At 52.3% G+C, this 25,863-nt stretch overlaps 2 protein-coding genes across 10 annotated transcripts in view; one reads left to right on the forward strand and one right to left on the reverse strand.

Annotated features, from left to right (window-relative positions):
• The window catches only part of PACC1 (proton activated chloride channel 1), a 167,829-nt gene that overhangs the window by 102,746 nt on the left and 39,220 nt on the right, over positions 1–25,863 (forward strand). For all 7 annotated transcript variants that reach the window (XM_060643881.3, XM_060643876.3, XM_078441315.2 and 4 more), the window contains one exon: positions 19,041–19,137. In XM_060643881.3, coding sequence (XP_060499864.1) covers positions 19,041–19,137 — 97 coding nt within the window. The remainder of the gene's footprint in view (positions 1–19,040; positions 19,138–25,863) is intronic.
• Positions 13,097–24,304, reverse strand: NENF (neudesin neurotrophic factor). Of its 3 annotated transcripts, none has more exons than XM_060643890.3 (4): positions 24,043–24,304; positions 15,663–15,723; positions 14,822–14,934; positions 13,097–13,666 (listed from the first exon to the last, which is right to left on the reverse strand). In XM_060643890.3, exons 1-4 carry the CDS (start codon positions 24,223–24,225, stop codon positions 13,490–13,492), a joined length of 534 nt encoding a protein of 177 aa, XP_060499873.1. In that variant the 5' UTR covers positions 24,226–24,304; the 3' UTR covers positions 13,097–13,489. The 3 variants fall into 3 exon arrangements, with proteins under 3 accessions (XP_060499873.1, XP_060499872.1, XP_081648018.1); XM_060643889.3 differs by having other exon boundaries at positions 14,831–14,934; positions 24,043–24,292; XM_081791892.1 differs by lacking the exon at positions 24,043–24,304 and adding an exon at positions 16,714–17,110.

Here is a 25,863-nt window from a genome sequence, read left to right on the forward strand (position 1 = left end):
TTTTATATATTTTTTAATGTTTATTTTTGAGAGAGAGAGAGAGAGAGGCAGAGAGAGAGAGGGAGACACAGAATCTAAAGCAGGCTCCAGGCTTTGAGCTGTCAGCACAGAGTCCAATGGGGGAGGTTCAAACTCACAAACTGTGAGATCATGACCTGAGCTGAAGTCAGATGCTTAACAGACTGAGCCACCAGACGCCCCGAATCTGTGTTTTTCAAAGCACCAAAGGTGATTCCAATGCAGGGTCTGGGTGGGAGCCATTGCAGTGATACCTCAAAGTACCCGTGTTAGACCTGCTGGGTTCAGACAGTCATGGTGGCCATCTTGAAACAAACTTCTGTCCAACTGGGAGGTGATATATAGCGTGATGTGGGGAAAGGAACATAGGACTGATGAGGCATTAGGACTCTGAAGACTCTATGTGACCTCAGCAAGTCATGTAATGTTTAGGACCTCAGTTTCCCCACTCATGACATGAAGATAATAAAACCTATGCATGGTGGGATTTGCTCTGAAATTCAGATATGTCTTGTGAGCTTGAACTCCAGGAGTCCACTGGTGTCTTTTGAGAAAGAATTCATTCGAAGAGAAAAGGCAGATGGTCTTGGCCCAGAGTGGTGAGCACATTCCTGGGGAGGAAGGGCACATTCCTGGGGAAAGGAGGAAGGACAACTTGGGGAACCACTCAGTGTTGGTCACTCAGTTCTGCTTCTAACCTGGCCCCTAAGGGTTTGCATCTGGGGAGACCACAGGCAAGGCTGCTTGCCTAAGAACCTTGTGAAATCCAGAGACCCAAGGCCACCAGTATTGGAAGGGCTCATATGGCCCTGGGCAGAGAGGCAGGATGTGGCTGTCTGGCTCAACCCATGGGAGCCGCTAGCTGCATGGGCAGTATTCCACCCATCCCATCCTTCCCCCAACCCCTTGATGTTGCACCTTCTCGAGCTTTGGAGGTACTGAGGGCAGTTGCTGCAAATGTCACCTCAGAAAACTGGAGCTGAGGTAGGAAGGACCCAGCTCCTGAGCTCAGCCATGAGACTTCCTTGGGATAACCCCAAAGGCGAAACCTGGAGGTCCCACATGGGGGCTGAGGGAGGCACCAAGCCCAAGAAAGACTGTTAGTGCATGTTCATGTGACCATTTTTTCACCCCAGACTTACATGGCTGGGGAGATGGGGGTCCCAGATGTTTGAACATCAACTGAGCCGGTAGCCGTGAAAGATTTTGAGAGGTGCAAAAAGGAGCTGGATGAACACGAGGGCTTTTGATATCAGTCCCTTCAGAAACACCCCATGGTAGGGGGCACCCTTCATGAACTGGAACCGGGTGGACTCTTCGGGTACACCTGAACATCTGCACATCTCTCAAAAGCCTGCGACACATGCCAGCCGTGTTGACCCACACAGCTGGCCCGGTGTCTCTGGCAGCAGGGCTATGTTTTGCACAGTGTTTCTTTGTTTGCTTTTGGTTGAGAAATTGTATCTTCCCCTCACTCTCCGCCCTCACCACCAAAACCCAGAAGAGCTAGACAGCAGGAAAGTATGTCAGGGTAGAGAGTGGGTCCTGCCTGGTGGCCCAGCTTCCTGCCACCTGTCCTGCCTGCTTTGTGCGGGTTCTGTCATCTAGCCTTCCACTACCCACCCCTTCTTCTGAGACTGTCCTTCCAACCCTCCCCCTGCTCCCCGCCCACCCCCCATCCACCAGAGCTGCTCTCTGAGCAGTGCCTGTCACATAGCAGGTCTTCAGTAAATGCTGGTTCCTTTTTTTCCCTTCCCTTCCTCTTCCCTTCCCCTCCCCCTCCCCATGCCCCTCCCCTCCCTTTCCCCTTTCCCTTCCCTTTCCCCTTCCCCTTCCCCTTCCTTTCCCTTCTCCTTCCCTTGCTGCCAGGCTCCCCCTTAGGTTCCACATCCTGGGCTTTTCTGGTAGCAAGGATACAAAGACTCAGTCAAGTCACTTCAGGAAGAGATTTTATTGGCAAGAAAGACACGAATGGGAAAGGAAACAGAAACTCTGAGAATCTGAGGCAGCACATCCTTGTTCTTCCCCCCAAAGGCCCCAGAGTCTCCTGTCATGTCTCTCCCACCTCTGCCCAGCTGCCCCCTCAGTTCCGCTTGCATTGGCCACCCAGCTCAAGAGTTGCACCTCAGTGCCCTCAGCTCCCTCCGCTGCTATGATCCATTGGAATTTTCCAACACCGGAACTGAATGGTCCACCTTCTCAGGGCACGGCTGCTGGCTGGCCAGTCCTGTGGGGCTGCTGCAGGGGCGGGTGACCTTGTGGGTAGGTGACAGGGCAGCCACCCTGTGCCTTAGTCGTGCAGCAGATCTTCCGGAGCGTCTGCTCTGGCCTGGGCTTGAGGCATGGCCATACCACACTCAAGGAGGAACGTTCCAGAACGACCACCCCTTCTTCAGAACCTTCACAGGCACACGGTGAGCCATAGAGAAGCCCGCGGCCTCACCTCCAGGGGGCGCTCTGTGGGCAGGCCGGGCCAGGCCAGGGATAAGGAGTGGTGGGGTGAAGTGAGGTGTGCCAGAGACAGCTGGACCTGAGATGGCGCTTGGCCCCTCTTCCCTCGCTGTCCCTTCTCCCGGAGGTGCTGAGGTCTGCACGGGGAGGAGCTGAGAACAGACTGACCTCTCCCAGGACAAACTTCTTTCTCAGAGGACATCAGTTATTAACCACCTGCGGGGGGTCAAAAAACTGTTTTTGCTCTTCCCGGAGCCCACCCCGGGCGCAAAATCCCCCAGAGACCAGAAAATGGTTTGGGCCACCTGATACTAATGTCAGAGAATGCTAAAAATGTGTCACGGAGGTGGCAGCTGCTGGAGGCACCGCCAGCCCAGGGCCCGGCACCAACCGGAAGCATTTGGAATCGTTAAAACTTAGAAACAGGGGTGATCCCTGCATGGGTTGAGACCCAGAGGTCAGAGGTGGGGGAGCCTGCCAGCTGGTGGTGACGTTCTCAGGGCGGGGGAAGGGCGACAGAATTTCCCAAGTGTTGGAATACTGCAAATTGGATTCGGTTGCTGCTGGGGTGAAGCAACACTTGAGGGGCCTTGGCAGGAACAGGAGGTAAACAGGGAGGGGCGGGCCTCCCCTCGGGCTTTCCGGCCCCCTAGAGCGCCTCCTACTGGCACAGTCCAACAGGCCGCCGCTGGCAAAGCCGGAAGTGGATTGCCCCGGGTCAGCCCCAGCAAAGCAGAAGGGGGGTGAGGAGACCAGCACACCCATGAGCTGGAGTCTCCCCTCTTGCACACGTGTGTGTGTGTGTGTGTATCCCCACAGACCACAAGCTCCCTCCCTGCAAGCTGGATTGTGAGTCCTGCCCCGTGGGTATCAGGGCTGTCGGGGAACTTCATGGCTCTGACGGGCAGAGACTTCTCGGATTCTCAACTGCCAGCGCCTGCGCCCTGTTTCCATCCCACCGCCAAACAGCCCCTGGTTTGAGAGCTTCTGTCAAAAGGAAGCTCAAAATTCTTCATCTCCGGAGGGACATCTGGCGGAGGAGACATCATAGGGCCCGCCTCACCGTCCTGGAGGAGGCGCTCAGGAGCTCAGAGAAAAGCAAGGTCTGTGCTACATTGCTCAGCACGTAGTAAACACAGTGGAACCCCGGTGCCAATGGAAGGAACAAGCTAAAACTGGTTTAACTGTCTCGGTTTAATTGTCACCTCCTCAGAGAGATCATCCCAGCCCACTCTGTCTAATTAGGGCCCCTGCCACCCTGTTTTTCTCCATCACTGCGTGTAGTCTTTTCCTGCACAGCACATGTTGGCGTGCAATTCTGTGTTTTCATGGTGTGTTTATTGCCAATCTCCTCTAGGTAGCAACTCACAAGGGCAGGGCCGTGCTGGCTTCCTATACCACCGCAGTCTCAGGATCTAGCCCAGCACCTGGCACACAGTAGGTCTCAATAAGGGTTTGTCAAATGCACCGACTTAAAAGTATAAAACCTTCTAGATGAGCTGTGATGGATGAACGGATGGGTGGTGGATCTATGAATGAGGGGTATGGAGGCTTAACACTCTGAGAACAAAGTTGTAGAAGGCGGTCGCTCTCCATTTCCAGATTGAGAGCATGGCAGGCAGGAGGATCAGTCTGCTGTGCTTGTGGGCAGCTGTCCACGCAGGGGGATTGGAGCCTAAGCCAGGCTTCTCCCTTGTCATAACTTCACCTCCTGGACCGTAGATGGCATTGGGCTCATTGAATGCTAGAGCTGCTGTGAGGCACGATTCTATAGATTCTGAAGATGGCTCCACGCCACGATCACCTGGGGACATCTAAAAACACCACTCTGCGGACCCTGCCACTAGTTTCCGATTCTTTTAGGTCCATAATTCAGTGTAGCCCACTGGGTCTCCAGAAACATGAACCTAAGTCCTGACTGCCACACACTGTAAGCTTGGGAAAATTACTCAACCTCTCTGTGCCTTGATTTCTTCACCTGTAAAATGGAACTCATAATAATCCCAACATCGGAGGTTTGTTGTGAGGATCAATGTCGTGTACCTAAAGCTCCTGATACAATTCAGTAAATACTGAATAAAATGTAGCTATTATTGTAACAAGTATCTCACCACTGGTTAGCGGCTGACGTGGAGCGTGGGGCGAGCGTCCAAGCCTCCTGATCCTGGATCCAGTGTTCTTTCCAACACGTCACTCTGAATGTGCACACAGCATTCCCTCTGAGGCCAGGCTCAACAAAGCGAACATATGGTCGCTGCCCTGGGACCCTTTAATCAGCCCACATGGAAGAGACTTGCACCCGAGAGCAAAGAGCAGATCTGACCCCTGGAGAACCCATACCAGAACGCAGGAGTTCGGCAGTACAGCTTCCGGGTCCTTTGAGAAGCCTCTGGCTGCTCCCGTTAGCGTTTCATTATGGAAATATTGGGAACCAAAAATAGAAGTTCTTGAGGGGAGCTTAATCCTCTGGGCTTTACACAACAGCTGCTGGAGCGTTCCATGAATCAACCACCAGGAGGCACTCTTGTCCCATGCACGGGGGTCACGGGTGGGCCAAAAGCTTCCATGAAGATCCCAACATCTCTCGGCACCTTCGTGCCCTAGCCTTCATGCCCCTCTCAAGACCCTGTGGCTGGGGTCCTCCCGGATCACCAGCTCCTGGTGCCGGGGAAACCTTTTGGCAGCTCAGCTTACTGCTCTCCTCCTTGGAGCCTTGAGAGCGGGGATAGCTTTTGCATTTATTTTCCTGCACTTATTTTCCTGGCTTCTCTCCCCATGCCACCACTCCCCACCCCACCCCCGAGACCTGGACTGCTGCTGGACACATAGGAGGCATGAAATACGCACACGGTTCTTTGGTGAATGGATATGTGAAATCTGCGGAAATTAATAAATTGGGGGAAGGAGACTGCCTGAGCTTTGGCAGGATGGTGAGGACCAGAGGGAGGGTTATAGCTGCCGGTTAAGGGGAGGGTCGTGGCTACATGGGAAAGAGGGGGAGGGAGGGCTCAGGCAGGAGGGTAACAGATGTGTTTCTGGGGTCCGGCTCCTGGGAGGCTGCTCAATGCTGAGGTCAAACCCTTACCTCAGGGCCCTGGGCAGCAGGGGCAGCAACATGCAGAGACGAGCCCAAGCGGCCCCCAGCCGTGGCTCAGCTGCCCTCCATGTGGTTATCGCTGGTCCCATGGCCTCACCTGTCCCTGAGGTAGGCTGTGGCTGCCACCATCGGGCTATGAGCTCCCACAGGTGGGCCTGGATCACACCGCCTCCCTCTGGGTGATGCCATGGGGCTCAGCACCCTGACCGGGTGTCGCACGTCCTTAGCGCAAAGGAGTCTCATTCAAGAGAACCTCAGAGTGTCTGCCACCAGACCAGCCTGCTGCATCCCAGTTCCACCTGCCCTGGGATGGGCCTCCCCTAGCCGAGCCAATGCCCAGGTGGAAGGAGACAGGGTGAGAAGAACACAGGATGGAAGGAAGACCTGGGTTGGAATCCCAGGAATCTAGGACCTAGTCAGCAGCAGAGGTGTGGTTTCCCTGGCAAGTTACTCATTCTTGCTGAGACCCGGTCTGTCATCTGCAGGATGTTCGTACCTCCTCGCAGGGGATCAAATGAAGTAGCAGATACCCAGTGGCGACACACGGCCCATGCCTCGCCAGGGAGGTGCCGCGTTTGTGATGTTATCGACACAGCAGGAGACGCAGGCAAGAGGTCCGCAGCAACACTAAGGAGCGGGGTGAGTGGGCAGAGGAGGCAGGAAGCAGGGGCAGCCGTGAGGGGCGAGTACGGGGGTGCGCTTGCCCGAGTGGAGGTGACCACGGCCAGGAGGATGCGGCAAAGTCAGTATCGCAGGGACGAGGGGGAATGAGAGGGGAGTCAAAGTCTGGCTCCCGAACAGGGAAGAGACAGCTGCAGCAGGATTGGCCAGGCCGGCCCCAAATAGGGCCATGCCCACCAAGCATCCCTGGACACCTTGGGCTTCCCCTTCCAGACGCCTCGGGGTCTCACTCCAGGTCCTGCTTCTGACCTTCCCCTCTCAGCTGCTGGTTTTTCCCTCTCAGGGCTTCTACTAGAACCCGGCTTCCGAGGACAGTCTGCAGCTCACTCTGGTGTCACCCTCTGGCAGTGCTTTTCTGGTCTCTTCTCCTGCCACCCTCGGCAGCTCCTGCCCCCTGACTCCCACACCCCAGGGGCCTCCAGAAGCTCAGCCTGTGGAGCCCCAAGCCCTGTGCATGTCCTAGAGCGGAGCTGGTGCAGACAAGAGCAGGGGCTCAGGCGGGGCTGAGACTGAGCAGTGGGGGGAGGGCTGGTGAGAACAAGGTTGTGGGCCTGGCTGGAGGGTGGGGGAGGGCCCAGAGCCAGGGGCCTGAGGACTTGGGCAGAGACCCAGACAGTCCAGGGGAGGCCTGGGACAAGCTTGGCACAGCGGACACACCTGATATGAGGCCTCCGGCAGCAAGACTGAGTCTCGTGCCGGAGGCCTCATCTGGTTGGGGCAGGGCAGCCAGTGGAGGTCCTCACTGGCCCCCTGGGAGGGGACGGAGGCGGCAACACAGGGACTGAGAGCGGTGCATCGTATGGGCAGATGGGTGACTCCTTCTAGCTCATTTTTTTCCCTTTGGGCTTCAGAGCAGGTGATCCCCAGGAAGCCCGGAGAGGAGGAGAGGCAGCTCAGATGGGCCCGTGGCCCGGCTCGGGGCAGAATAGCTGCCAGTCAGAACGGGCTTTCTTTTCCTCCCGGTCTCAAGGCTTTCCAAGACTGTCCGTGCTGGTTACCATCTGCTGTGGTGGTTGCCAGGGGAACCACTTACTATTTTTGTACGTTGCCCACATGACCAGGCTTTGGAAAGGCTCAGGCATGGTCAGTCCAGGACTAATCCTGGAGGTGATGCCCAGTGGGCTCCAACTGGAGACCTCGGTCAGAGGGTGGGAGTTGCTGTGGGACCCCAGGATGGGGCCCAGAATTCCAACTACATCCCTGAGTGTAGGGGGAGGGCAGCCACCAAGGAGAGGGGTACCCCATGTGCAGGGGAACCAAGCCATTGACTCGTCAAACACCAAAAAGTGCTGGCCATTCATTGTGCTAGTCGGTGGAGAGATAGCTGAGAATGGGACAAATCCTCTCAGCCTGGTGGACAGACAGACAAATTAAAATGGTTATGGAGCAGCAGACTGCCGTCTTGGCGGGAAGGACCCAGGAAAGCCTCCTTGTATCTAAGCCAAGAGAAGGTTTCGTAGGCGATACGGGCAAGAGGGAATTGACAGAGTAGGCAGTTAGTTGGAAGGGCATTCCAAGCAGAGGGAACAGCATGTACAAGGGCACAGGGGACATTGTGAGTAAGACATCTTCTGGAACTGACGTCACCTGAGCTCTAGAGTGCAAGGGAGGGCCCCCACCCATCAGGTAGGGTGAAAGTGAGGCAGGGCCCCCACCCATCAGGTAGGGTGAGGGGTGAGGCAAGCTGCACCTCAGTGGGTGTGCCCAGGCGCACCTGACATCAGGCTTCTGGAAGCACGACTGCAGTCCAGGCAGTACTCTGGGGACAGGTGGGCAGGTTTTCCCACTGCCCACGAGACTTTGGGAGAATCTCCAGGGCATCTGAGAAACCGAAGAGTCTGAACTGCGGGAGGGAGATTCCATCAGGGGAGCTGGGTTACTGCTTGAAGTTCTGGGCTGAGCAGCAAGTGTCCAGAGAGCCTGCTGAAGCTGGTCACCCTGACTTCTTCCGACCCGGCCTGTTGCCAAGGCCCCGGATGCATGACTGAAGGTTTCTTCTCGTGTCGGTCCATGAACCTGCTGGGAAGTCCAAGAAGCCATCAGTCCTTGTGCTGGGGTGGGACGGAATGGAAGGATAAGAAACCAAGAAAACCTGAGCACCCACCAGTATGATGAATCTGCCCAGCGCATCACAACAGGACACATCCAGGGCTAGCCCCAGCCTTGTGAAATGGGCATTTTGGTTCTCATTTTAAAGGTTAGGAAACAGAGGCTCTGAGAAGCTAAATAACTTGCCCAGGATTATAGAGGTGGTAAGCAATGAAAGCAGGAGTCACACCCAAGTCAGTCTGACCCTAAAACCTGTCTCTTTCCACAAGACAAATGCAATGCAATGCATACCTGCCGTGTGCCAGGCACTAAGCTAAGCACTGGAAACCCAAAGACAAGATGCAGTCTCTTTTGTAAGAATTGGGTGAGATCATGTGCAAAGGACCTGTGGCAGATTGTATTTTCCCAAATTGGCCTGGTGCCCCTTGACTCTGGGGGCGGACTTTGTGGCGGAGGCCAGCCACGGGGGCCACGAGAAGTCACGTGTGGAGAGGAATGGAGCTCCCTGCCAACAGAGGGCTCCACCCGCTGGAAATGTGAGCAAGCCAGCCTTCATCGTTGGACACACATTCCCACTGCTCCCTCTCAGAGTTACTGACCCACAGAATCTCTGAGCACAAGGAATAGCCGTTTCACACCAGTAAGCTCTGGGGGTAATTATTTACACAGCTATAGTCACGGAACGAGACTCCGTAAAGTGCTTTCGTGTGTAAGATGTTACCAGTAAACCTGAGATTGACATAAGGCGATAGTGTCGGTGTCTGAGCAAGTCAACTTGGGTCTTACCCTGGGTTCTACCCCTCCTGGGTGGGGGCTTGTGTGCAGGGGCACACATTTGGGAAATGATCCATGGGATCAGGGTCAGGGGACCGGGGCAGGGGGAGTGGCACAGGGAAGGAAGCTCGGCCAGCTCTGGGGAGTGTTGTTGAGCTGATTGGCCACTGTGTGCAGCTGGGGCTCAGCACCACCTGAGAGCCTCTCAGGAACCCAAGGACAGATGAGCCGTGGCGTGTGGGAGGGGCCTGCTGACTCCAGCCCCTATTGGTGGAGGTTTTTCAGAGGGGGATGCTCTCACCCCTGGCGCTTGCCAGATGGAATGCCCTAGAATGGCTTAGACAGCTCGCTTGGCAAAGGAGCCCAGGGAGGATGCCGAACCTGGCGCTGAGAGATTACACCACGTGCGCTGGGCTGACAGGCTGCGAACTGGAGCGTAAGAGGTGAGCCACACGTCCCGGTATTCAGTAGTCCGCCGGTCAGTACTTCCTTTCACATCATGTCCTGGACGGAGGCCTGCAGGGCCAACCTCTGCCTGGTCAGTTTCCCCACCACCGGGAGACAGCCTGCCTCACCTCTCTGGAAGGGCCTGTGCAGTTTCAGGCCTGTGTGAACCAGGCCTTTGTGTCCTCAAAGCCACCATCCTTCAGCACCAGGCCCTGTAGGTGATCCCAATCATAGAGATCCCTAGGGAGAGGCCGGGGTCAGGGCATTTACTGCCCCGGGGAGACCAGGCTCTGGGCATGGATTTCCAGCTTCAGCCCCTTGCAGAAGCATCTCAGGAACTGACAGTGCCCCAGAAGGCCATGCTTTTTGGAGACTGAGGCTTTGAGAAGCAGCCTTTTGAAGGAAGCCAGTGCAGAGGGTGAAGTTGCTTTATTCAGACCCTTAGCTTTTTTGCTCCTAGAAGCTAATGATGTGGTGAGGAGACCCCTGAGCAGGTGTGTAAAGAAGGCCTTCTGTCCAGGGTCAGGCTGGGACCTGGGGCGAGAAGTGCTCTGCATGACCTCACCTCTAGGACCTGGGTTGCTGGTCAGCTCCAGTGCTCATGTTCTGGAACATTCAATACTTAGTGGTCTTATTTTCCAAATGGAGAACAGGGCTCCTTGCTTCAGGGCTTTGTTTCCTGCCTTTAAGCCACTTCTTCCCTGTTATGCAAGGGAGCTGGCTTGTGCCACCTTCCAGGGAGGAAGGTCCCAAGCAGCTGCAGACCCTGGAGCACAGAGAGGGAGGGAAGGAATTAGCACTCTGGGTGCCGGGAGGAGCCAGCAGGAGGAGGAGCTCCGTTTCCCCTAGGAGAGGCTGTGGAGGGGCTGAGCCTGGGGGCGGGGAAGGAACTTGGATTTAGGAAAGGAATTCACCAATTATGTCACTATCAACAATGCTCTGATGCAGGGCACCTACCTTAGACCAGGCATCGAGCTTCCCCTCTGAGAGGCTGAACTTGAACTTGTACGGGGACTGGCTGAGAACCCAACCCCTTTCCACTCTCCCGTTGCCTTTCCTTCAGCTTTCTCTTCTCCTGGGTCAAGAATCGTAGCCCCTTTCTTCCTTCTTTATCCCAAGTCAGCTGGGAGAAGGTCTGGCCTCAGCCGCTAAGTACAGTTTGGTCCCTCAGGTTTCCTCCTCAGGACTGAGGAGCTTCCTGGGATCTGGGGCTTTCCATGCAAACTGCAAAGTCCAGGAAGGTTGGCCACCTCAAGGCTCTCCTGTTTGGGGGAGACGGGCTCATACGTATGCAATTATAGCCACGTAGGTGAGTGCTAAGCTCTAGGAGACCCCAGAGGAAGTGTGCCTAGACCAAGTCTTGTAAGGACATAAGCCTTGAAAGCAAAGAAAACAGGGGTGCCTGGGTGGCTCAGTTGGTTAAGCATCTGACTCTTAGTTTCGGCTCAGGTCATGATTTCAAGGTTTGTGAGTTCACGGCCTGCATTGGGCTCTGTGCTGACAGTATGGATGGAGCCTGCTTGGGATTCTCTCTCTTCCTCTCTCTCTGCCCCTCCCTCTCTGTGCCTCCCCTGCGCGCGTGCTCTCTCTCTCTCTCTCTCTCTCAAAAAAAAATAAAAAAATAAAAAAAGATAAAGCAAAGAAAACATGACAAACCAATGTGGCAGTAGGGGTAAACAGGACAGCAGACGTGATGATGCTGATCGCCAGGCCAGCCTGTGTTTCCATCCCCTGAGCTGCACCCACCCTGCGTGGAGCCTCTGGGGGCTGCCCAGGTTTCTGTGTGCTCTGTCCTGGAATCTCTAAATGAAAGGCACTCTGATTCAGAGAAGACCCTTGCTGGGGGTGAAGGGCCGTGAACTGGGCAGAACTGCCCCAGCATAGAGGAGCCTGGGGCCCTAAGGGAAAACTGCTCTTTAATGGGGGCTGGGAGAGGGTAGGGGAGTGGGGGTCCTGGAAAGTTCCCAGCAAACTGAATTTGGAGCCCTTGCCCACCCTGCAGACAAGGCTGTAAGGAATGGAATCCCACCCCTGATGATGTGGGAAGTAGGTGACACGTAAGGAAAAGAAGTCATCTCTCAGGTGTTTCCAAGGACCTGTAACCATTTGTCTGCATTCATACATCATTTGTTTGGAGGCCACATGTCCCTGTACAGACTACCTTGGCCACATGAAGGACTTTCTCAACTCCAGGCCGAAGAGTCCTGTCTGATAAGTTCCAGGCCCGTTATTCTTGGGTGGGTGGCCACCAAGCTCCCAGCTTCTGAGTGGGAGACCCAGGAGTTCACCAGGAATATCTTGAGTCCGGACACACAAAAGAATAAAGCAAAGGTCTAACCTGGTCCTCAGAAAGGCTGTGGCTGGGTTCTCCCTGAGGTGACACGTGAGGCAAAAGGTAACGTTTCTCAAAGTACATCTGGGCCCATGTGTACCACAGTCTTCTGGGGAGGCTCATTAAAAATTCAGTGCCCACCTTTTGGGATGAGCACTGGGTGTTATATGGAAACCAATTTGACAATAAATTTCATATTAAAAAAAACACCTAATTAATTAAAAAAAAAAATTCAGTGCCCAGGTGGCTCCTGGGTGGCTCAGTCAGTTAAGTATCTGACTTCTGCTCAGGTCATGATCTCATGGTTCATGAGTTTGAGCCCCATGTCAGGCTCTGTGCTGACAGCTCGGAGCCTGGAGCCTGCTTCCAATTCTGTCTCTCTCTCTCTCTCTCTCTCTCTCTGCCCTCGCCCACTTGTGCTCTGTCTCTCTCTCAAAAATAAATAAACATAAAAAAAAAATTCAGCACCCAGGCCATGTTCTAGAAATACAGAATCATGAACCCTGGCGGTGGGACCCAGAATCAGCATTTTGAACAGTCACCTTAGGAGATTCTTCGGCTTAGTGTAAAAATTCTCTCTTGGGAGTAGTTGCTATTTATTTTACATCAAAGAAATTAATCTCTAATGTAAGATTTCCAGGATGAATCTAACACAGGGTTTCTCAGCCTCGGCACATTTGACCTTTTGGATCGGATCATTCTTTTTCTGGGGAGCAAGGGCTTTCCCGTGCACTGTAGGATGTTTAACATCTCTGGACGCTAGATACCGGTAGAATCCTACAGTTGTGACAACCAAAACTATAAAAATATCTTCCGACATTGCCAATGTCCCTTAAAGGGAAAAGCTCCCCCCCCCCCCCCGCCAGAAGGGATGACATCCTTAGGAAATCTGACCTGGGTCCAGCATGTTGTATGCTTCCCCGTGCTTGGGACGCCCTCCAGGCCAGGCTCTGGCCACAAGGCCCTCCGCCCTCCTCACTGCCTTCCAGCTGCAGATGGGGCTGAGGCCCCATGGTCCCATGTGAGACTCACACGGTCACTCTCTCCTGGTCGTGGTGCAAAGCCAGACCTTTAACGTCTCTCTTTACCATTCCTACCGCTCCTGCCAGTCTTCCCCGTTCATGCCATTCCCCCTGCCTCACAGGCAGGGGACACAGGTGGCAGGACCGTGAAAGGACGGCACAGGCTGCCCCTTCCAGTGGTGCAGGTGAGGCGTCAAGGAAAGGGCATGTGGGGAAGAAGGCTGCTCTTGTGAAAACACGAAGTTTATTTCTGTGCTTATTCTAAAGCAAACGTGGTCATGCTAGGAAACGTGGCAAGCACAGGAAAATATACAGATAGAGAAGAAATAAGTCACCCGTGATTCCACTGCCCGGACAGCCAACACGGACGCCGAGAGGGCGCCCCCTTCGGCCGTTCTTCCCACCCTGGCTGGTGTGCGGGCAGGATGGCACGTGGACAGAACACTTGACCGGGAACAATAACAAGCATCCGGCGTTCCGGGTTCAACGTCGGCTTTATTCGGGTCCGGGGACCAGAGGCTCAGGCAGCCTATTTTGCAGGAGATTTGGCACCTGAAGGGCTCTCCGTGCCCCGCCCCCACCCCGCCCCATCAAGAACGCGCTCCCGCAGATGGAGCATCAAAACTCGTCTTTTATGTCAAAATGGGGCTGGTCTTCGGGCTTGAAGTCCAGGTTGGGGCTGCCGTCCTCGTTGAGTATCCTCCGGGCCGTGTAGCCGACGATGGGGTATTTGGCTTTGTACACTGTGGTGAAGACGTCGTCCAGGGACTGCAGCTCCTCGGCAGTGAGGCCGGTCTTGGGGGAAAAGGCCCAAAGCAACAGGAAAGGCAGGGGCGAGGGGAGGGGGAGGAGGCGAGATGAGTGAGTTGTGCCTCAAACTGGACTCTCACCACCCAGCCCTACTCCTCCCACACCCTTGATGCCAGAGGAAAAGTCTCTCAACTCGCCAACTGACTTTTTAAGACACAATCCTGTGCAGGCGGGAGTGGTGCGGGAGTCATGGCTTCATCATGTCTTGCCATTTGACCAACGTGGGAATTAAAGACGCCAGTGAGGGGCACCTCCTTGGCTCAGTCGGTTAAGCGTCCGACTCTTGGTTTCGGCTCAGGTCACCATCTCACGGTTTGTGAGTTTGAGCCCTGCGTTGGGCTCTGTGCTGACAGCGTGGAGCCTGCGTGGGATTCTCTCTCTCCCCTCCCCCCACCCCTCTCTGCCCCTTCCACACACACCCCCCCCCCCCCCACTGGTGCTGTCTCTGTCTCTCTCAAAAATAAATAAACTACAAAAAAAGAAAAAAAGAAAAAAAACCTCCAGCGAACACCCAGCCTCAGGCAGGATGGGGTATGCTCTGTACCCACCTCCTTTCCACTGCTCTCTACACACTCTTCCCATTATAGATTCATAACCCTCCCCCCTCCTTGATTCCTGAGTGTAATCAATCTTTAACGTTTGACTTTAATGAGTTTGACTCATCTGAGCACAACTGGGGTGAATGCCAGTCCCTCCAGTGGGATTACTGAGACCCTGAAATGGCTTTTGCCGATGCTATTTTCTCCTTCACAGAAATACGAACACAGGGGACACTCTGCTTCTCACCCTGTTCATGCCCTGAGCGGCCTGGCGAGTGGGTGTCAGAGACCACAGCGAATCTGGAAGAGACTGGGGGTGGCAGGTGCAGACCGCAAGGGGGAGGGGGCTGCCAAGGCACTGTGAAGATCACAGAGTCGATCACAAGTTCACAAGAGTCCGGACTTGACTCTGTAGGCAATGGGGAGTCCTGGAAGGTTTCTGAGTAGGAGCGGCATAGGAAGATACTTACTTCAAGGGAACAGTTGGCTACACTGAGAGTGGACTGGAATATCAACGGGCTAAGTAGGAAGCTTGGCTATTTCCCAAGGGTAAAAAAGGCCATGGCCAAGGGGATGGGACATTTTGACAAAGGCCCATAACCTGGCTCACAGTGTCATGGGTGAGGTCTGCAGGATCGAGGGACATCTTGGCCACCCCTCTGGTGGAGTCCTTCCCGGTCAAGGCATTGTAGGGGGCTCCTCGTCCATAAAACTCTGTAGTGGGGAAAAGGGGAGAGGATGTGATTGTGGACATGCACGCAGAACAGCCAGGAGACTGTACGGGGCTTCTGAGACCCAATCCAACGCTAAACCTGGCTCCAGGCCGAAGGAGAGGGGAAGCAGTGAAGACGAGAAGCCCCCCTGCCGTCAGTTTGGATTCCACTGATTCAGAATATGGAATAAGTTACACACGCCGGGCTGAGGGGTGGTTTTTTAAAAAATACGGAATGGAAATAATCCCTTAAAAATATTTAAAATGCAAACAGGAAAAATGTCCAGTCTTCTTAAATGTCGGTGGAAGCCAAGTCTGCTTCCGTTCAACAGCTTTTGTTTGGTAAACAATGAGCCACAACAAAACTACCTCCCTGATACCATCTGTAGTTAACCACTAGAGAAACCATGAAATGGCATTAAAATGTTGGATCGTGTTCTATGATCCCAATGCCTTGCAAAGCAACGCTTTGCCTATTGCTGCTTCAACTACGGTAAGTTGCCAAGTTTGAATTTGATTGCACAGGCAGCAGGGAGCCACAGAAGGTCTTTGAGCAGGAGTGTGACATTATTAGAAAAACACTGTGGCAATACAACACCGGCAAAGATTGTTAATTCAGTCTGAGGGAAAGGGACCTGGCCAGCTTTCCTTCCCTTCTTTTGCATACCCAGCGCCCACTCTGGCTGCCAAGCTCCCCAAAAGTAAGGATTCATAAAGCCGAGCCACTTACCCTTTCCAGAAGTGACATCAAACACCACTCCTTTCACTGCCATGTAGATGGGCTGATCTTCCTAGAAAGCAGGAGAGAAGCTGTGAGGAGGAGCCCAAGAGCCCAGCTCCTCCAGCCCAAGTGAGTGACATCGCTCCGGGCTGTGCAGACAGCAGTGGGTGGAGGTACAAAGCAGCCTCTCCTGAGCCGGTCCTTGGCGAGTTCGTCGCCATCAGGAGCTTGCCCGCCCCTGCCCGATGTCACATCCCCTAACAGACTTTGGGAAGGTGACACAAAGTATCATGACAAGCTTATGGCAACACTTTTCTGTAAACAAACACAAGCAAACCAGGGACTGAAGCAGCTCTGCACGGATAAAAATCCAAAGGATGTTAAATGATGAATTATTTACATCAGCCCAAATTTCCTTTCATCTTTGGCAATGGAATCAGTCCGAATGATCCATTTTACATTTTGCCTCTCATAGGTAATGCGGTTTCGTACAAACGTTCCCATGTATCGAAATCCCCCAAACGGCTGTCACTCTAACAGCTCTATCTTATGGTAGTGCTACTGCATTCCTGTTTGTTCAGCTGTTCTGTTTTGGGTATTTGGGTTCTTTCCAATTCCTTAAAACTATAAATGGCGGGATTATGAGTATCTTTCTACAAGCTACTTTATAATTTGGTGAGTTATTTCCTTGAGGCGTGCAATACATGGTCCAGGAATAATCCTGGACCAAAGCATACGAACAGTGTAATCAGTTTTATTAAAAATTTAACCAGCGTGTCCTTCAAAAGGCCCACTGACAGTGCTAGAAATACATAAGCAATGCTGTCTCCCGGACAGTACTAACAATGAGTCTTATACTTTATTTTTTGCTATATTCGCGGGTACAAAATGTTACCTTTGAATTCTTACCCCTCCGCCCCCGACCAAAGAGAATAATTCAAAAACAGATGGCATGAATTTTCCAACTTCCATCAAGGTGGACTCGGGCTGGGGCAGTTGACACAGCTCTTGGACATGCAGGGCCGGGTCTTAGCCCTATTGTGGGTACAGGGACACCAACCAGTCGGCCCACAGGCTGGGGTGAAGGGATGCATTGCAGCTGGGTGTATGGGAATCTCTGGATCTCCAGGAACACACTGCTTGGTCTTCTGTAGGGTTGGGTCTTAAGGTTCTTGCCTTTGTTGAGCTTAAGGTCAAGTGTTTTCATGACTACATTCAACAGAGAGAGGAGGAGAGAAGTTAAGCAACTTGGCCAAGCAAATATATCTCACTGTCACATAACTTCACAGGCCTCCGTTTCTCTGTTATATACAGGTAACACCCACTGACCTTGCAGGAATGCTGTACGTGAGCACATGGTAAGTCCAGCATAGGAGCTCAGTAAATGGTTGGTTATTAGAGTCCCTATTAGCTCCCACAGATGCTCCCTAGAACTTCTGTTGACTCAGTGGATACTTGTTCCACCTCAACTAATAAGAATTATTTTATATGTTTTTAAAATTTTATCTTTAAGTAATCCCTACCCTCAATGTGGGGCTCGAACTCACAACCCCGAGACCAAGAGTAGCACGCTCTACCAGCCAAGCCAGCCAGGTGCCCGAGGTAAGGGTTATTTTAAATGCCATGGCGTAACCAGCCAGCAGCCTGCATTCTTCTTTACAGCCTTTCTTTCACTGTGATTATTTGTTTCTTGACATCAATGGCTCAACTGGGGTTATGTTTTATTCGAACTTAAAAAATATATGAACAGTTATAATTTTACCTATAGCATTTTGTCATATTTTCCATTCTGTTGCTTTTCCTTTGCTATTTTGTTACTTTTTTGTGTGCAAAGAGTCATAGAAACGTGACATTCACATACATAAAATATAAAAATATGCATCTCATCACTAACACCTTCAATTTCTTCAACAGATAAATTTTTTAAAAGTTTATAGTTTATTTATTTACTGGGGTCCCTGGGTAGCTCAGTTGGTTAAGTGTCCGACTTCGGCTCAAGCCATGATCTCACAGTTCATGAGTTTGAGCCCCGCATCAGGCTCTGTGCTGAGAGCTCAGAGCCCGGAGCCTGCTTTGGAGTCTGGTCCCGCTCTCTCTGCCCCATCCCCACTCATGCTCGCTCACGCTCTCTCTCTCTCTCTCTCTCTCTCAAACATAAACATTAAAAAAATTAAAAGAAATAAGTTTATTTATTTTCAGAGGGAGAGAAAGAGAGCACGTGGGAGGGGCAGAGAGAGAGAATCCCCAGCAGGCTCCACACTATCAGCACAGAGCCTGACACAGAGCTCAAACTCACGAACCATGAGATCATGACCTGAGCCTAAATCAAGAGTCGGACACTTAACCGACTGAGCCACCCAGATGCCCCTCTTCAATAGTTAAATATTTCTCCCCTCACAACACTATACATTAAGGTGTAAGTGCTAATAGGAGGTCTCAGCCAAGGGGTAGAAGGAACTGTGAACGCCTCTGAGGCTTTCCTGTTACACAGACATTTCACGGAGAGGAACGGCCTTGTCAGTTAATTGTCAAGTGTGCTGGGGGTGGGGGGTTGTTCCTATCCCGTGGAGCTGATGTCCCCTGACAGCAGGCGTGGTTTTCAGGCCCCGGAGGTGGCAGCTGAGAGGACAGAGGGTGAATGGAAGCCTCGGGAGCATAAACGCAGGCTCTGGAATAGACATGTCCTCAGAGACACTGTAAAGACACACACGCTTATCGTCAGCTTCACACCGTGGTCCCCCACCCTCAAGTCCGCCTGGAAGGACATGCATCATTCTTATCCGCACAGCAGGCCTGAAATAACAGCAGGTCTGCCTTTTTCTGAGACCAAAGGAGGGGTCACCATGGTGGGGTGTTCCTAGCACAAGTTTTCAAGTCAAACAGGCCTGGGTTTGAGCCACCACTTATACGCTGTGCTGTCTTGGGCAAATTACTTAACTTGTCTGGGCCTCAGTCTTCTCCTCTGTAATAGGAAGATACTAAAAGTGTCCACTTGCTGGGCTATTGTGATGATTAACCAAGACAAGAGATAGGAAGCACTTAGCAGTTTAGGGAAATAAATGTTAGTTTCCCTTATCCTTCCCTAGATTTTGAAAGTTATAAGATCTGAGAGGAATCAGATACTCAAGTGCAAGAAGATTCTGTCTTCCTAAAGGAAAGATAGGGGGAAAAAATGTAATTCCCAAGTCACAGATAAGGATTCTGGAAGAAATGTAAGTTAAAACTGGAAGGGGCCTTGAAGATAATCTAACACCGTCATTTTACAGATGCAGCTATCCAGGCTGGGGAATTATGAGACCTGCCCAGAGTCACAAAGAAATTAGAGCAGTTTCTGGAACCTAGAGCCTTGGAACCCAAATCATTCCACTCTCTGGCTTGTCCCCCCAGAGGGCACACAGCAGGAAGACCATGTGCTCGCCTGGGACCAGGAGAGGGTGAGAGTGGCCTGGGAAATTCAACCATCCACAAGACTCAGAACCAACGGGTAAGACACGGGATAGGTCAGAGGTACTCAGTGGAAGGGAATCAGGGTAACTGAATCAGGGTAACTCCCTCTGCATAACTGAGACCCGGCCTTTTTCCTCCGGGCCTTGGGCTTGCTTTACCATCTGGCCTTCCTCCCTGCCTACTGTCAGGCAGGGCCAGTAGAGCACCATGAGAGTTACCAGGGAAGCAGATGCATAAGCAGCAGGGCAGAGGAGGGAGGGCCTTTTCCATAGCAGGGAGGGAGAGGCCTGGAGCCTGGGCTCAGGCAGGCAGGAAGGCAGGCCCAGCAGTCAGCCAGCTGCCCCTGAGCCTTCAACCCTCAGACCCTACACCAGGGCCTGGGGACAGAGTAGAAGTTCCTCTCTGGTGACTCTTCTCCTTGGAAAAGAGGGAAAACTGTTGCGGATGTTTGCTTCTGCAGAAATAACAGGGCCCTCCAAGGGTCTAAGGCCATGTTTTTCTGACTGAAATTGGCATTAGTAAGTATTAGTGGCTCATGGAGTTAATTTAGTGATTTACAAACAGATTTTTTTTTAAATTAAGTTTAAAAAAAAAAAGTTTAAAATAGAACAGAAAATAGAAAACATTGAAGTGCATCACACGTAGTAATAAGCCTTGTTTCATGGAACTTCTGTTGTGTGGGTGTATACCGAGGTAGAATGCAAAATTGTATTCCTTAACATGGGCCAAATATCTACAAGACATCACTCTATTGTATAATTAGAGAGGGTGGTTTTACCTCTTTATTTACCTACCTCTATCCCATAGCCTTCACTGTCTGTATATTCTTTTTATTTTTATTTATTTTTGAAAGAGAGAGAGAGAGAGAGAGAGAGAGAGAGCATGAAGGGGGAGGGGCAGACGGAGGGAGACACAGAATCCGAAGCAGGCTCCAGGCTCTGAGCTGTCAGCACAGAGCCCGACGTGGGGGCTCGAACTCACGAACCGGGAGATCATGACCTGAACCGAAATCAAGGGTGGGACACTTAACAGACAGACCCACCTAGGGGCCCCTAAACTGCATTTCTGGTCATACTTCTACTCTGATATCTTCTTCTTAGAACCAATATAGCCTTGGAGCGGCCACTGCCTGGAGCAGCAAAGAGGGAGGCTTTTGGTAGTTTGTTTTCCTTGCACGAGCCAGGGTGGGCAGAGCCTGATTCGTCACTATAACTCTCTAGCTGTGTAAACCTGGGCAAGTTACTTCGTCTCCATGCTTCCTTCCTCATCTGAAAAATGAAAGAACAACAGCACCTACCTCATGGGGTTGTGGTCATCATTATATGAGTTAATGCTTTAAAGCTTAGGATAGTGCCTGATAGAGTTAGCTCTACATAAGAGTAAAATACATAATATCTGGTCCCAGGCCCAGAAGTCAGGTGGGTGTGGGGGCAGGCAGGGTGACCCGCTCTGCACTTGGTCCTACAAAGCAATTAAGGCAGAAAACATATCTTCTGAGGATGGCATTCCCTCTGGACCGAAGAGAACCCTCAGAGTCACCTCATCTTCCCTACGGAGGTCCGAGGCAGCACCCCATAATCAACTATATTAACATTTCCACAGTGAAGCGTGAACATGAATATTCACACTAAATAGGATACATAAGGACTATAAATAGATTCGTGTCAGTTCCAGCAAGGCTCTATCACCAAAGGAGTTCAGATTGGGTTGGGTTTTGCCGTTAAATGACCTGTATAAAAACAAAAACACAACCTTCTGGGGCACCTGGCTGGCTCAGTCGGTAGAGCATGCAACTCTTTATCTCAGGGTTCTAAGTTCAAGCCCCACGCTGAGTGTAGAAGTTACTTAAAAATAAAATCTTTAAATTTTTTAAGTGTATTTTGAGAGAGAGAGCGAGAGTGAGCTAGTAGGGGAGGGGCAGAGAGAGGGAAACAGAGGATCTGAAGTGGGCTCTGTGCTGATGGCAGTGAGCTAGATGTGGGGCTCAAACCCACAAACTGTGAGATCATGACCTGGGCCGAAGTCAGATGTTTAACCAACTGAGTCACCCAGGCGCTCCCTGTAAAAAATAGTCTTTTTTTTTTTTTTTTATGTTTATTTATTTTTGAGAGGGGGAAGAGGGACAGAGAGAGGGAGACATAGAATCCGAAGCAGGCTCCAGGCTCTGAGCTGTCAGCACAGAGCCCAACATGGGGCTCGAACTCACCAACCATGAGGTCATGACCTGAGCTGAAGTTGGATGACTAACGGACTGAGCCACCCAGGTGCCCCCCCAAAATAAAATCTTAAAAAAAAAACAACCTTCTAGTTTTCAGAGTTTATTTGATTTTTGAATTGCAAAAGAGGATTATGGGACCTGTTTTACTGCCTCTTGCTTAGATCTTTAATCACAAGCTAATAAAAATAGCAGCTAAGATTTATTAAGGCTTACTATGCTAAGATTACTGCAGGCCTATCCAGTGCACTTTGCATATCACTGTCTCATTTAATCCTCAAACCTGTATAGAGTAGGAACTCTTGTTATAGCCATTATGACGGTCAATTTTATGTGACAACTTTGATCAACTACAGTATCTAGGTGTTGCTATGAAGATATTCTGTAGATGTGATTAACATCTACAATCAGTTGACTTTGTTACATAAAGGAGACTATCCTGAATAATCCAGGTGGGCCTACCTGTATTAGTTGAAGGGCCTCAAGAACAGAATTGAGGTTTCCCTGATGAAGAAGAAATTCTACTGGTGGGCTGGGACATCAGCTACTGCCCAGGGGTTTCAAGCCTGCTTTGTGGATTTCAGACTTGCCTAGCCAGCAACCATGATAACATAAACCAATTCCTACAATAAACCAAATATATTATCTGCTACTGGTTCTGTTTCTGGTGGACTTCTGACTGAGAAAAGCATCTTATAGATGGAAAAAAAAAGGAGAGAGAGAGAGAAACTCCACGAGCTTTAGTAATTTGCCCAAAGTCACACAGTAGAACAGGGACTCATAGCCAGGTATGATTCAAAGGTATAAGGCTTGAACTAGGATACTGTAAAATGTATTATACAAACAATGACACTTCTGAGAGTGAAGTGTGTGTGTGTGGGGGTGCTATTAGTAATTATCCCCAGACAACAGGCATAAACCAGAACCATCTAGGGCAGATCAGAGCACAGCAAGGCTCTGCTCAGCTGCACTCAACAGCCCCTCTCCTCCCTCTCTTCCTTTCTCTGCTTACAGACCCCAAAACAACTCTCTCCTTAACCGTTTTCCATCTCAAGCTTCCCTCTCTCCTTCCCCTAGTTATGAATCAATAATGTCAGCATAAAACACCAAGGGTCTTTTCTCCATCCTCATCTTGCAGCCCCTGGAGCTATTGTTTCAAGTACCCTCAACTGTGAACTCTCTCTTCTCTTGGGTTCTGTGCTGGGGGTCCCCAAGCTTGCCGCCATGTTTCAAGATTCACTAGAAGGACTCAGAACTCAGCACACAAGTTGTACTCAGAGCTCAGATTTATTAAAGCCATATAAAAGGATACACAGCCAGATCATAAGAGAAAAGGACAGAGGTAGAGTCTAGAGGAATCCATGTGCAGACTTCCTTATGTTCTCCCTTCCCCATGAAGGGTAACACACAATGCACTCTTCCTCCCGCAATACAACACAGCAATACGCTTGTGATGTTTCTGCCCAGGGAAACCCATTAGACACTTAGAGCCCAAGGTTTTTACTGGCAGCTAGCCATGTAGGCCCTCTCTGCCTAGTGTGTTCCACATAAATACACTGTATAAAAAGCGCAGATTGAGCCACCCTTAACTGTTAGGGAAGTGTGGAACACCCTGAAATTCCAGACACCAGCCAAGAGCCACTCTTGCCAGCAGGCCTTTCTAAGGAGAGCAGGCCTGTTCACTTTTTTTCTGCACGGGTTCCTGGATCCTGTATCATCCGGTTCCCTGGCGCCCTGAAAGATGCTTCCCTTAGCATCTAGTCACATCCCTCTGTGTTCTCTTCCACTCAGGCTTGAAACCAACATCTCTTTACAGTGATATTCAAACTAGCATCACCTCCTGAGGGCCAGGTTTCTGACTCCCTTGCGAACCTAGTCTAAGGCTAGCTAACAGAGTTAGGGAGCCCAGGCTGGAGGGTTTTAACAAGAGGACACTGGGTCCCTTCCTTGTTCTATCACTAACTAGTGGCACGCCTCGGTTTCCTCACGCGTAAAAGCAGGAGGTCGGTTCCGATCAACGCTGACATGTTATGGCACAGTGATCTCCCCACCAAACTGTTCCCCTCACTGCCAGATCGGCCCCGCTGTGGCCCTTCTGTGCAGTATTATTCTCACTCTCCGCAGGCATTACACTGGGCCCCAGCAGCCCAAACAGACGGGTGACTGTGAAGAGTTTCCTGGACATCTCCAGACTACTAACTGAAGTGGGTGTGTTGGGGTGGGGGCGGTCTTTGTCTCTAACCTCCGATCTCCCGCTCGGTCCTCTCACCCAGCTTCTGCTCAGCCCCAAGGGCACAGGCACTACAAGTGGGTTTGAGGAGTCGGGGCAGGAAAACAGTGTAGGGAAGCCTGGCTCATCCCTGGGCCAGCCCCTGTTCCCACCTAACCCAGCAAGCATGTTTTACTTCCCTCCCTCCCTCGCCACTCGCCCCAAAGAATCGGCATAAGTATCTTGCCCCCAGCTGACGCTAACACAAAAATCCCAAAAGTTCCGAGGTTCATGGATGGACCACAGGCCGCAACACGTCCCAACGGGGCCGTTGGCCGGCAGGGAGGGGGCAGCGCGGGGCGGGATGTGCGGGCTCGACGCAGGGGCTAAGCGGGGCGCCCCGACGGGGGAGGACTCCCCGTGTCGCTGCGCCGCCGTCGGCCCGGGGCCAGGAAGCTCGCAGGCCTCGCGCCCGGCTCGGGGGCCCGCGCCTCCCCCGAGGCCTCCCGTCCGCTCACCTCCTCCCCGCCGTAGCGGGCCAGCTCCTCCTCCGTGAAGAGCCGCACCGGGGGCCCCCGCTCGGCGGGGCGCGGCGCCTGCCCGGCCCGGGCTGCGGGCAGCCCCGGGGCCAGCGCCAGGAGCAGGGCCAGCGCTGCCAGCGGCCGCAGCCGCAGCCGCCGCCCGGGCGCGGGGCCCGCCATGGTGCGCGCGCGGAGCTGGGCTGGGGCGGCCTGGGCGGCCGGGACCCGCGCGCTCCCGCGCCTCGGCCCCGGAACCCCGCCCCGCCCCGCGCGCGCCCGCCCTGCCCCGCCCCGCGCCCTCGGGACGGCGCCGCTGGAGGCGGGGAGCCCCGGGTGTAACCCGAGGCTCCTGACTCCCCAGCCCGGCCTGCAAGCTGAGCTACAGTAGTAGCTCCTTGAGTGGGTACGTGGATGACACAGCCCCAAATTCCGACACGTAGAAAGGTGTATGTATAAACCGGGACCGGATGCCCGCCTGGATCAGTCGGTGGGGCCTGTGACTCTTGATCTCAGGCTTGTGAGCTCGTGTGTGGACTGTGGGGGTGGAGATTACTTAAAAATAAATATCTTTGAAAAGAATCCCTTTTACTTCTGGCCAATTTCTTTTCCTTCCCAGTTGTGTTTAAATTTCGAGTCCGCAAGGGGGTTTTTGCAAAGGGAGGGTGGGGCATGGCACAGATCCGCCCTGAAATAACAATAGCTAACATTTGTGCAAAGATTCCTTCATTAATTTATTCATCAAATCCTTACTGAGGGCCTCCACGTACCAGCTCACTGGGAACACACTGCTGAACAGGAGAGATCCACAACCCACGTGGAACTTACATTCTGTAGGCAAAATAGACAAGAATAAAATACATACGTTGTATATTAGATGGTGAATACTAGGGAGGAAAGTAAAGCAGGGCAAAGGGATGGGGAGCATTGGGGGATGCAATTGTATTGTATTTATTTAGTTTTAAGTTTATTTATTTTGAGAGAGCACAAGCAGGGAGGAAGGGCAGAGAGAGAGAGAGAGAGAGAGAGAGAGAGAGAGAGAAAGAATCGTAAGCAGGTGCCACACTGTCAGCACAGAGCCTGATGCAGGGCTTGAACTCAGCGACCACGAGATGGGTGACCTGAGCCAAAGTCGGCTGCTTAACTGACTGTGCCACCCAGGTTGCCCTGGGGACTACAATTTTAAATAGGCTGACCAGGGAAGGCCCCACTGAGAAGGTGGTATTTGTATAAACATCTATAGGAAGTGAGGGAGGTAGCTAAGGGGGGAGGGCCTTCCCTGCAGAGGGAAAGGCAGGTGCATAAATGTTGAGGAAGGAGAGTGCCCTGCTTGTTGGAGAAACAGTGGGATGGAAGAGGTGAAGGAGATAAGGTCTGGGAGGTCAAAGAGTAAAGGGGATGGAGGTGGGGGGCACGTTTTGTGGGGCCTTACAGCTTATTTGTTTACTTTGAGAGAGACAGAGAGACAGAGCTCGAGTGGAGGAGGGGCACAGAGCGAGAGGGAGACACAGAATCAGAAGCAGGCTCCAGTCTCTGAGCTGTCAGCACAGAGCCTGACGCGGGCTCAAACCCACAAACTGCGAGATCGTGACCTGAGGCGAAGTCGGAATGCTTAACCGACTGAGCCACCCAAGCACCCCCAGCTTATTTTTAAAGGATGTTGGCTTCCATGCTGAGTGCATGGAGCACAGGGATGAGTTAGGATGTTAGTGGAATGACTGCTGTTGTGTTGAGAACAGGAAGCCGCCGCAGTAATCCGGTGACCGGGCCAGAGGTGACAGCGGCTTGCGCCAGAGTGCTGGCAGGGGAGGTGGTGAGAAG

This window comes from Panthera onca, chromosome F1 (genome assembly GCF_046562875.1).
Source record: "Panthera onca isolate mPanOnc1 chromosome F1, mPanOnc1 haplotype 2, whole genome shotgun sequence".
Taxonomy (NCBI): Eukaryota; Metazoa; Chordata; class Mammalia; order Carnivora; family Felidae; genus Panthera; species Panthera onca.

Coding starts and splice junctions, on each gene's coding strand:
- NENF (XM_060643890.3), bottom strand. CDS start 24,225: ATGGCGGGCCCCGCGCCCGGGCGGCGGCTGCGGCTGCGGCCGCTGGCA. Junction 14,935..15,662: donor TGATGTCACTTCTGGAAAGG/GTAAGTGGCTCG, acceptor TCCCCACTACAG/AGTTTTATGGACGAGGAGCC. Junction 13,667..14,821: donor CCCATGACACTGTGAGCCAG/GTTATGGGCCTT, acceptor TTTTCCCCCAAG/ACCGGCCTCACTGCCGAGGA.